The 12,673-nt window shown below is 41.4% G+C and overlaps 1 protein-coding gene across 1 annotated transcript; it reads left to right on the top strand.

The window, feature by feature from the left end:
- The first annotated feature begins 10,220 nt into the window (after positions 1-10,220).
- Positions 10,221-12,325, top strand: ARL4D (ADP ribosylation factor like GTPase 4D). Its single transcript, XM_036758156.1, has 2 exons — positions 10,221-10,343; positions 10,992-12,325. The coding sequence occupies exon 2, from the start codon at positions 11,101-11,103 to the stop codon at positions 11,710-11,712; it is 612 nt and encodes a 203-aa protein (XP_036614051.1). The 5' UTR covers positions 10,221-10,343; positions 10,992-11,100; the 3' UTR covers positions 11,713-12,325.
- Positions 12,326-12,673: the final 348 nt, after the last annotated feature.

Genomic DNA, 12,673 nt, shown 5'->3' with positions numbered 1-12,673 from the left:
CAGGTACCCATTCAGATTATCTCTGTTTCAGATCTGACTGCCCTGGACCAGCTCCTACCTGGAGTCTTAGAGGGAAGGTCTGGGTCTGGGTCTTAGCTCTTGTATTGACTCCTTCACAGACAGTAGAGACTCATACCATGGCAGAAGTGGGGACCACACTTAAAAAACGTCAGTCTGAGCAAAGAGGACAATCGCTCTCTTTAGATGGTATAGCTAACAGAGCCTGTGCCTCTGCCTCTCTCCTGTGCCCCCAAGGTCACTGCAGGGAACCTTTTTGAGGGCAAAGGAAAGTGGAACTCTCTTTGATTTTCAGATTCAACGTATTCATGCATTCAGCTTTTCCTCAATGGATAGAACTTTGGGGCCTGAGGGCATTGCCTCAGACAAACTGAGGCCTAGGAAAGATCTTAATTTAGGAAGGCCAAGGTCACCCACTGCATCCCAGGACATTGCCAGTCATCTTGATTTTTGTCCTGTCACTGGACTTCAATGACTCTGGGGTAGACAGTGAGGCTGACAACTTTTCAAAGCTCTGCCTCACTTAAATCCAATTCGCCTTCAAGTCAAGACATCAACCTCATGATGTCATCAGTCCTCTCTGAGAGCCAAGGACAAAGACACCTATACATTCACACACACACACACACACACACACACACACCCGTCCATTTCAACTCACATTATGTGGATTAGGGCCTGTTTTGAACAGGGTCTTCTCATGGTGTGACACACTAAAAGCATGGAAGTAGAGATAGCTGCCCCTTTTACAAATGAAGGACTCATTTCCTAGCAACAAGAGTTTGGGGCCTGGAGTCAGGCAGAACCGAGTTCAAATCCAGCCTTAGATAAGTCATTTATCCTCTGTTTGCTTCAATTTCTTCAACTGTAAATTGGGGATAATAATAGCACCTAATTTTTAGGGTTGTTGTGAGGTTCAAGTAAGATAATATTTGTGAAGTACTTAGCACAGTGCCTGGGATCCAGTAGGCACTATATTATTGCTAGCAAATGTTAAATATTATTTTTTAAAATTATACATATTTGCATAACTAGATTCATTATGCCCAGGTAGATTGAGATGCTCACACTCTCTAAGGGCACCCAGCTATGGGCATATATACATGTGTTCAGTCTTATCAGAGCCTGATTTCTAAAGAAAAGGGTAAGACTCATTTTCTTTTCTTTTTTCATCAATCAGGGTTAAGTGACTTGCCCAGGGTCATACAACTAGTGACTGTCTGAGGTAAAATTTGAACTCAGGTCCTCCTGACTCTAGTATTCTATCCACTGTACCACCTAGCTGCCCTAAGATTCTTTTCCTTAAATCATCTGTCTCTTTACTCTCCTACCCTGCTGAGCTTCAGGGAAAATCATTTAAAGCTCACGTGGCACATATAGACTCTTTCAATCCATCCTCTAGCTAGCTGGTCAGAGTCCTCAAAGCACAGCTACTCCCCTTCGGAGGGAAGAATTGTCTTTTGCCTTTTTCTTTGATTTATTGGTGCTTATTATAATGGGGCGGCTAGGTGGCGCCATAATACATAAAACAGGGTCTGAAGTCAAGAAGATACATCTTCCTGAGTACAAATCTGACCTCAGACACGTATTAGCTATATGACTCTGGGCAAGTCACTTAACCCTGTTTACCTCAGTTTCCTCATCTGTAAAATAAGCTGGAGAAGAAAATGGCAAACCACTCAGTATATTTGTCAAGAAAACCCCAAATGGTTACCAAGAAATGATTGAACAACAACTAAAATATTATAGTGCCTGGCACATAGTCAGTTCTTAATATAGGCTTGTTGATTGATTAAATGCTTTCACGGTTACACTCGGGGCCATCTCCAGTCATCCTGATCTATATCTTTCCTCTGGACCCAGATTGCTCTGGAGGAGAAAGTGAGGCTGATGACTTTGCACAGTCCTCCCTCACTTAAATCCAAGTCATATCATCTTCCTGATGTCATGGTCTTCTTTGAGAATGAAGGACAAAAAACAACAGCAATCATGGTCATGTAGCTAGTAAATATTTAAGGTGAGATTCAAACCCAAGACTTCCTGTATCTAAGTCCAGCACTCAGCCTCACCTCCATGCTAAGTCAGTGAGTCAATCAACAAGCATTCAGTGCTTACTGTGTGCCAAGCATGGTACAAAGTCCTGGAGACAACAACAACAAAAAGACTTAAAAAACTCCCTAACCAATAGTTCTTATTTTCAAGGAGTTTGCAGTCTAATGGAGGAGATGGCATACAAACAACTACATGGAAACAAGATATAGACAAGATAAATTGGAGATAATCAACGGAGGGGAGTCAGTAGCATCAAAGGAGACCAAAAAAGTTTTGCAGAAGGGGAGATTTTAGCTAAGACTCAAGGAAGCCAGGAGATGGGAGATGAGGAGGGAGAATTCCAGGTATGGAGGACAGCAAATGAAAATGTTTGTAGCTGGGAAATGGATGGACTTGGGGGAAGGGAGAAGAGTAGATGTAAGAAATTGGAGAAGTAGATAGGGGCCAGGCTAGGTGTTTATTAGTTTGTAGTTGCATCGTCCTAGTAAACTGTAAACCCCCTGAGGGCAGGGATTATTTTTCCTTTGGTCTTTATACTTCTAGTGGTTTATGCTTACTAAGAGCTTAATGAATGTGATTGGGTTATATTAGACTGATGTTGCCTGATACCTGATTTAATATGACTAGAGTTGTTTGCAGTGGAAGCAGGGAAGATTGAGAAGCATTCTGTTGCACACTGCTGTTCCCATTTTATCAGGAAGGCCCTTCCTGTAAGAGGCTATCAATTGAGCCAGGAGTTGTGAGAGTAGTGATTTTAACTCTGGCCAATTAGGGTGCTTGAAGAGTTGAGCCTGACAGCAGGGGGCATCGTCAGCTAGCTCACAGAGAGAAACCAGACAAGCAGCCTCAGGATGCCCATTATCACCACTGTTTTTCAATATTGTACCAGAAATGCTAGCAATAATAACAAGAAGGAAAGGAAATTGAAGGAATCAGAATGGGTAATAAGGAAATAAAATGATCTCTTTCTATAGATGCAAAATCCTAGAGATTCAACTAAAAAATTAGTTGAAATAACAATTTTAGCAAAGTAGCAGGACATAAACCCATATAAATCATCAGCATTTCTATATGTTACTAACAAAGCCCTGGAGGAAAAGATAGTAAGAGATATTTCATTTAAAATAACCATTGACAATATAAAATACCTGGGAGTATACCTGCTGAGATAAACCCAGGAACTATATGAACATAATTATAAAACACTTTTTATACAAATAAAGTCAAATTTAAATAATTGGAGAAATGTTCATGGCTAGATTGAGCCAATATAATAAAAATGGCAATTCTACTTAAACTACTTGTTTAGTGCCATCTCAATTAAACTACCAAAAATATATTTTATTGAGCTAGAAAAAAATAACAAAATTCATTTGAAAGAACAAAAAAAATCAAGAATATCAAAGGAATTAATGAAAAAATGTAAAGGAAGGAAGTTTAGCAGTACCATATTTTAAACTGGTAATTAATAAGGCAGTAATTATCAAAATTGTCTGGTACTGGTTAAGAAACAGAATGGTAGATCAGTGTAATAGAGTAGGTATATAATACACAGTAATAAATAACTATAGTGACATCATATTTGATAAATACAAAAATCTAAGCTTTTGGTATAAGAAGTCACTATTTGGTTTAAAAAATGCTAGGAAAAGTAGAAAGCAGTCTGGCAAAAACTAAATATAGACCAATATCTTACATCATTTACCAAGATAAGGTCAAAATAGATAAATGACCTAGACATAAGGTGAGATATCATAAGTAAATTAGAGGGGCATAGAAGATATTACCTATCAGATTTGTGGATGAGAAGAATTTATGAAAAAATAAGAGATAGAGAGCATTGTGGGATACAAAATGGATAATTTTGATTACATTAAGTTAAAAAGTTTTTGTACAAATAAAACCAAAGAAGTCAAGATTGGAAGGAAAGCAGAAAATTGGGGGAAAATTTTATAACCAATTTCTTGGATAACGGTCTCATATCTCAAATATATACAGGATGGAGAAAAATTTATAATATCAGTCATTCCCTAATTGATAAGTGGTTAAAGGATACGAACAGTCAGTATTTGGGAAAATAAATCAAAGCTGTATTATAATCATATGAAAAAAATGTTCTAAATCATTGATTAGAGAAATGCAAATTAAAACAATTCTGAGATACTATCTCACACCTACCATATTGGCTAATATGAAAGACAAATAACAAATGACAAGTGCTGGAGGGGACGCAGAAAAATTGGGACACTCATACACTGTTGGTAGAATTTTGAACTGATTCAACTATTTTAGAGAGCAATCTGGAGTTAATGCCCAAAGAGTTATATAACTATATATACCTTTTGATCCAGCAATACCACTATGAAGTCTGTTTTGCAAGGTGTTCAGGGAAGAAGGAAATGAATCTATATGTTCTAAAATATTTAAAGCAGATCTCTTTGAGGTGGCAAAAACTTGGAAATTGAGGGGATGCCCATCACCTGAGGAATGGTTGAGTAAGTCATGGTAGATGATTGTGATGGAATTCTACTGTGCTATAAGAAATGATGAGCAGGTTGGTTTTAGAAAAACATGGAAAGATTTGCATGAAATAAAGCAGAGTGAATTGAGCAGAACCAAGAGAACGCTGTGTACGTACAGTAATAGCAATGTTGTTTGATGAGTAACTGTGAATGATTAAGGTATCCAGAGTCATATGATCATTCTTATCAGCTAAGATGGACTTATGAAGGAAAATGCTATCCAACTCCAGAGAAAGAACTGATATATGGAGGTATGTATTGTATGGTTCCACAGATATTTCTATATTAAATGTTGGCTTTCTCCAATTTGAGGTTGGGAGGGAGGGAGACAAATTGGAACTCAAAATATGAACAAAAATAAAATTTAAAAAAGGAAACTGTCCCATTATCCTTAGGCTAAAGTGGCAGAGCAGATGGTAAAGTTTCTTCTTTAATGTCATTTGCACTGATTAAATTGGATCAGCTTCTGACAGGGAGTCATTTGATAAGAAGTTGGCTGGCAGGCTAGTGTCTACATACGTCTGTTCTGATGACCATTATAGTCTGTACTGTCAGCCTCCAGAATATCTATAATTATATATTTTATATATTACATATATATATTTGTACATACACACACACATATATATATATATTTATACACAAATATATATGTGTGTTTATGTATATGAAATAGTTTCCATAATTATGAGATTCAGGGACATATTGGGAGAAGGTAGAGGTGGTAACATTGTCTAGTTGTTAGATCATGATTATTGTTTAATGTTGTAACTAAGGATGGTTTCCTGGAGTATCAATTCCTTTCTCTCTCCTTACCCATTCTCCCCCTACCCCCCATTCATAGACTGTTCTCCCTCCTCATTTCCTCCTACCTCTGGACTCCCTGCCTCCACTCAAGGCTCAGTTCCCTATACCTCCTTTAAGAGGTTTTCCCCATTCTCCCAGGTGTCCTCACCTCTGTGCCTTCTCCACTCACATAGCTACCACCCTAGTTCAGGCCCTTACCTCCTCTTCTCTGGATTGTTACAGTAGCTTCCTAGTTGGTTTACCTGCCTCAAGTTTCTCCCTTCTCCACTCTATCATATAGCTGCCATAGTGATATTCCTAAAGAACATGTGTAGGTAAGGTGGATTTTAGTGTGTGTATGGTGGATTTTTGTTATTATTTGTTATAGTTTAGTTCTCAGGATCCATAGCCATAACAATCTCTTGTTCCCAGGTGTTAGATATGAGTTCTCACAATCATGGTTCAAAACATCACCATGAGTACACAGTGTTATATAATATAAACACGTGTGCTTAAATTGTAAATATCTACTGTGACTGTGTAGTGAGATAAAAGGATAAGGTAATGTAAAATTGGAGGCTTTTGCTGGCAGTATGCCTACTTTGTCTGACGCCCCATGAAGCAGGTGGGCACTGGTCAGTGAATGGGGAACCCTTAGAGTTGAATGCACAAGCTAGAATGCTGTGTGTGCCTTGATCAGCCTCCCATCAAGGCTTGGGGGGAATCTGTGTTTGCCTCAACCAACCCCCATTGGTGCTTGAAGGGATTTAGGGGAATGCACAAGCTGTGCCTGTCTCACCTTTTCTCAAAGGCCCCTTTGAGAAGGATGATTAGGGAATGCTGTCGGAGTTGGTGCTCCCATTATCAGCAACTCCCTTTGAGAAGACTAGACTAGAGTAAAGTAAGATTATCAATCCCTTCCAAGCTGTCTTCCTGTCTGACCAGATAAAGAGTGAACCTGTGCTAGCAGCCCTCCTGTGTGCTAGTATTACCTGTCTTACACGATGTCTGACAATGTCAGTCTCCTATTCAAGAAACTCCCTTGGCTCCCTATTGACTCTAGGATTAAGTATAAACCCCTCTACCTGGCATTTAAAATCCCATACAAGCTCCAGTCTAGCTGCTCAGCTTTTATTTTGCTTCTGATTTCTCTGCCAAGGAGAATGACTTTGTCACTGGAAATTACAGAACAAAAATGACTAAAAGGGAATTGATAACCAAGTTAAGTAAGGAAATAGTAAAAGCACAGTTGTCTTTGATGAATCCAAGTCTCCTGGCCCAGATGAACTACATCCTCAGGTACTGAAAGAAAGAAGTAGCAGGTATGATTTTCTGAGCCACTATCAGTGATACCAGGAAGATCCTGGAAAAATGAAAAAGCACCATAAGGTTGGAGGTGGGCAAATATCTTCATTTTCGAAAAGAGAACAGAATCTTCAAACTACAGGCCAGTTGGGTTGATTTTGATTTCTGGAAAAATTCTAGGGGAGATCATTAAAGGGATACTCAATGCACATCTAGAAAAGGAAGCAATGATCACAAAGAGCCGGCATGGCTTTATTAAGAACAGGGGTGGGGAATCGTGTTCTGTGAAGTTTGGATCCAGTCAAATGGCTGGACTCAAGGACCTAGGGGGCTACATGTGGCCTTGAGGCTGCAGATTCCCCACCCCTGTGCTAGACTAACCCTATTTCCTTTTATGATAGGATTACTAAATCAGCAAATGATTGCGGTACTCCACTCAGATGTTGTTTACCTAGAAGATAGAGAGATGTGGATTTGAAACTTCTACAATTAGAAGGATGCAGAACTGACTAGCTGGACTCAACAGATGATGGCAAAAATTCATCTGGGGAGCTCCCCTGGGTTCTGTGCTTGTGTTACCAGCTATCCACTGGCAGTGTTAGGGATAGGGCTCAGTGTCCAGCTAGGAAGAGAAAAAGAAAAGGGGGCAATGGCAGAAAGGTTGGGGCTTAATGATGGAATCCCACTGGTTGGTGCTTTCCATGTGTCCAGGGACAGGGTCTAGGTAGCCTGTGGAGGAAGAAGTGGGACCTTGCTGAGCTACAAATACCTCCTTTTCTTTTAGGAAGTATTAAGAAATAATATTATGTATATAGGGAACAGAGTAAAATTTATAAAAATAAGAGCTGTTCCCTGACTGATAAATGGTCAAAGGATATAAACAAGCAGTTTTTGGAAGAAGAAATCAAAACTACATATATGTAGTCATATGAAAAATGCTCTGAGTCCTAATAAGAAGAGAAATGCAAATTAAAACTGCTTTGAGGTATCACCCCACACCTATCAGAACGGCTAACATGACAGAAAAGGAAAATGACAAATGCTAGAGGGGATATGGAAAAGTAGGGAGACTAATGCACTGTTGGTGGAGTTGTAAACTGGTCCAACCATTCTAGAGAACAGTTTGGAGCTATGCCCAAAGGGCTATAAAACTTCGACCCAGCAATACTACCTTTAGGCCTGTGTCAAGAAAAAGAACCTATATATTCACAAATATTTATAGCAGCTCTTTTTGTGGTGGCAGAAAATTGGAAATTGAAGAGATTCTTATCAATTGGGGAATGGCCAAACAATTTGGGGTATATGATCATGATGGAATACTATTGTCCCGGAAGAAATGATTTAATGTTAATTCAACATAGTCTGAGAAAACCTGGGAAGACTTATATGAACAGAATGAAGTGAGAAGAATCAGATCATTGTATGTAGTAACGGCAATATTGTAAAGATAATCAACTATGAAAGACTTGTTTACTCTGATCAATACAATGATTCAAGTCAATTCTGAAGGACTCATGATGAAAAATGCTATCTACCTCCAAACGCAGGTTGAAATATAATTTTTTTCACTTATTTTTCTTGCTTTTTTTATGACATGACTAGTATGGAAATATGTTTTGCATTATTTTAGACATATAATTGATATCATTGCTTGCCTTCTCAATGAGTGAGTGACTGGAGTGAGAGAGAGAAGCTGGGACTCAAAATTAAAAAAAAAAAAAGAAATAACATTATGTAAGTGTCCAGGTCTAAAGTCCTTGATCTCACCTGAATGGAAAACCATATCAGTACTTTCAATCAAATTCCAAGAAGGCAATGTACTGTTCTAAAAACAGTTTTTAAGGGAAGACTGAATAAAATTTTGAGGTGGAAAATCTTGATTCCCTGAATTTAAGATGAGATTAGTGCCCAAACTAAAAAATAGCAGTCTTCTGGTTGATTGATTAATTAATTAAAGAGATTAGGAGAGGTGAATCTTTGTTCTCCCTTCACCACATTGAATGGTTTCAGAAAGATATTTCCTTCAAGCCCAGCTAAAATCTTACCTTCTGCAAAAAGCCTTTCCTCATACCCCTCGATGCTAGTGCCTTCCTCTGTGATTACCTCCAATTTATTCTGTTCATATCTTTTTTGTACAGAACTGTTTGCATGTTGTCTCCCTCATTCAGTTAGAACTCCTTGTTTATTTGCCCTTCTTTGAATATACAGTACCTAAGTCTTGGTAAGCACTTAAATGCCGATGACAACTGCTTAACTCCACTTTTCTCCAACAATGCACTGACATTGGTGTTGCTATGGGTTTATTTAATCCAATCAGAATCCCTAAAACTGAGCTTTCTAACTCTTATTTGCTTACTATAAAAATACAAATGGGCATGACTCGGGTCAGAGATTTTTCAATAAGCAGGAAAAAGCTCTGGGTCTTTGTGTGAGTCTCTCTGTCTCTGTTTCTGTCTTGGCAGCAATGCTTGGATATTAGTAAATTGTTTCTGATAGACTTTTGGCTAAAATTTAAAGTTAGTTCAAGTCCTCATCACATCTCTCCTAGTTGATTTCATAAATTGTCTTTCTGGGTCAAATCTCTTGTCATCCATTCCATGTTCTCCACAGCTAGTAAAGTGATTTTCTGAAAGCAGATAGGATCATGTTCTCTCTTTCCCTCACTAGATTAAATATTAACTCTTCTGCTAGATATTTAAAGTTTTTCCGAATGTGACCCCCTCCCATCTTTCCACTAGCTCTGGTACTCTGTTACATATACATACATACACACATACATACATATATGACTTTGGGCAAGCCATTTCCTTCCTAGGCTTCAGTTTCCTTTCTGCAAAATGAAAAATTGGACTAGAAGGGTTCTAAGCTCCCCTGGAGGTCTCAAAATGTTGGGATGAGAAGAGACAAACGTCATGTTACTTTCTACTGGAGGTTTCAAGCCTTCACTCTAACACACACGATTTATCACGGAAAAAAAAATACTTTTGGCACATAGAAAGTGGAATCCTGTCATTTAAATAGGTGAAAACTTCCTGATGTTACTGCAAGGAGGTAGGTTAGACATAAGAAAGAACTTCCCGATGAGGTGTGATAATCTGGAAGTAATGACCAGAGAGAATGAGGAGTGCCTTTCCCTGAAGAGGTCTAGGAAGATTGGAAGGGGAGACCTGCTGCTGTCCTGGTGGCAGGATTTTTCTAGCTTCTAAGAAACCCCCTCCCTGGGTTGTCAATTCTGCCAAAGGTATCCATCTTCTGGTGCTCCTTGATCGTCTAGTCTAGTTTTTGGTATTAAAATATGGAAGGGAAAAGAGGAAATAAAAAGGGAATTGGGGGCGCGAGGGAAGGGAGGGGGAGGTGATAGAAATCGTGGCTATAAATCCTCATTTCCCTCCCTCTCACAGGCCCAAGCAGCAGGAGAATCCCGGGGCTTGCCCAGATGCTGAGAACTGGAGCCGCCTCCGGGATCTCTGATTGGCTGGTGTCACGGTGACGTCACGTTGCGGGTTTTTAAGGCTTGAGTTTCGCAAAGCCTTCGCAGCAGAGCAGAGCGGCGGCCCAGAGTGTTACAGTCTGAGTGGGCCCGGACCTGAAAGGGCCCGGACCTGAAAGGACCCGGACCCAGGTTGGGAGAGCGCGGCTCTCCCCAGTAGCCGAAGAAAGGTATGGAGGGGTTGTCACGCTGATAGGATGGAGCTGTCTCATCCTTCGAGCGCCTGGAGATGGGGAACTCGGAGCGTCTACGCCGTGGCGGTAGCAAGGAGGGTGGGATGGATGATTGGAGGAGCGCCGGCAAGACTTACGAGGGGCAATAGGCGGCTGGGCTTCAAAACTTGGCGCCTCGAGTAGGGGAGACCCTTCTAGTCCCGGGAGCATCCCCTGATTGGGGTGGGGGGAGGGCTTCTGGAGGCTGCACAATATCACATGCTCAGCGAGGAGGGTCCCAGCGCCCCCTCCCCTGGCATCTCGTCTCTCCTCTCCCTCGAATTCGCACGCCACTCAGTTCTAGTCCTGGTATTCACTGAAGTTTTGCAGAGCTGGGTGAAAGTGCGTGCAGAAGGGTCTCCTTTCCGCTCTGCCCCTCTCCACCCCTTCCCCCAGTGGTATACAACCCTTTAAAATAAAAGAGCAAACTAAAATTTGGAGGGGAGAGGAGAACTTTGAACCAGGAATTGTTTTGATTGAAGAACGCTCTGGGCTGCAGAGAATTTAATGAGAGGGAGGGAAGGGAAGACAGGTAAGGCATCTGTCTGCCTGTGTATTCTGTGCTACCCTGCATCTCAGTCAACCCCTTGTCTTTTTCCTTTGCAGATAAACCCAGCTCCGACCTCATAATCTTGCTAAGAAACTTCGTTTCCAGCATTGCCCTGAGTCAGTGAGAAATAAGACAAGCTGCCTTAGGGGGTGCTACCATCGTAAAATGGGAAACCACCTTACAGAGATGGCACCGAATGCCTCTGTGTTCCTGCCCCACTTCCAGGCCTTGCACGTGGTGGTCATTGGACTGGACTCAGCAGGAAAGACCTCCCTACTGTACCGGCTCAAATTCAAGGAGTTTGTCCAGAGTGTACCCACCAAGGGCTTCAATACAGAGAAGATCCGAATGCCTGTGGGAGGGTCTCGGACCATTACCTTTCAGGTGTGGGATGTAGGGGGGCAGGAGAAGCTGCGGCCACTGTGGCGATCCTACACACGGCGAACAGATGGGATGGTGTTTGTAGTGGATGCCACTGAGGCAGAGCGGTTGGAAGAGGCAAAGATAGAACTCCACCGGATCAGCCGTGCCTCAGACAACCAAGGTGTGCCTGTGTTGGTGCTGGCCAACAAGCAGGACCAGCCTGGGGCTTTGAGTGCAGCAGAAGTGGAGAAGCGGCTAGCCCTCAAAGAGCTGGCCACTGCCACCCTCACCTACGTCCAGGGCTGCAGTGCAGTGGATGGACTGGGCCTGCAGCCTGGGCTGGAGAGACTTTATGAGATGATTCTCAAACGAAAGAAAGTGTCTTGGGCTGGAACTGGAAGGAAGAGGTGGTGAAGCCAGAGACCCATGGTGACCCCACCTATTCTGGGACACTAGGGACCTATGTGCCCCTCTGCTCTTCTCACTTATGAAGGACCAGGAGCCCCTAGCCTCCAGGAAGAACAGAACCATTGGAAAAGAACCTTCTTTATACTTGCTTTTTGAATGCCTTCTGAGGGGTTAGGATTCTATAACACCACCTTCCCCCCTCAATCTCCCATTATGTGAAGTGGAGGCTGACAGAGCTGTGGACTCGGAATTCAAATGTGACTCTACCTCATCCCTACTCCTACCTTTCTCCTTCTAGGTTTGAAAAAAATCAGGATGGTTTTGTGTGGAAGGGGTGAAGTTTGGAAAATGGACACAAGGTTAAACTTGAACCCCCCTCCTGAATTTTAAATTTTTAGTCTATATTTCAAACCCTAAGGGTTTGTTTTCTAAGGACCTCAGTTCACAATAAATAGTCTCTATTTTTTTTTAATGTGTGTGAAATTCTCAAGTGAAATGTCCTTCCCTACCCTGTCCCCCCCTTAAAAAAAGCCATGTCTGTTCTGTATTATTAATAACAGTAATTTTTTAGGATTTGTCTGTATTAAGTTATTAAAATAGTGAAACTGTGGTCTTGGTAGACTGTCTCCCTCCTACAACGGGGTCTTCTTTCTATACCTAATTCTCCTTCCTTTTCTTATACCCTATTTCTCCCCCTCCCTTGGCTCTAATCATAGCTGGACCCAGCGGATTTATTTAGGGGCCCATAGTAAATCAGTAACTTGGTATTTTATTTTCAGGAGCTGTAAGATGTCACTGACCCTTCTTTGTGACAACTCTTACAAGATTCATTTGGGACGCAGAGTGACCTTCAAGGACATTCTTTCCCTGCATCCCCAGACAGACAAATCAATCGCACAGGTGGGCAATGGAATGATGAGCCTTCTCCATCTCCCCTCTCCATTCAATTCCCTGCCCCTCTCCCACC

The sequence above is a fragment of the Trichosurus vulpecula genome, chromosome 4 (genome assembly GCF_011100635.1).
Source record: "Trichosurus vulpecula isolate mTriVul1 chromosome 4, mTriVul1.pri, whole genome shotgun sequence".
In the NCBI taxonomy this organism is placed as follows: domain Eukaryota; kingdom Metazoa; phylum Chordata; class Mammalia; order Diprotodontia; family Phalangeridae; genus Trichosurus; species Trichosurus vulpecula.
The sequence above is the reverse complement of the archived record's forward strand: the minus strand, read 5'-3'. Positions and strand labels throughout refer to the sequence as shown.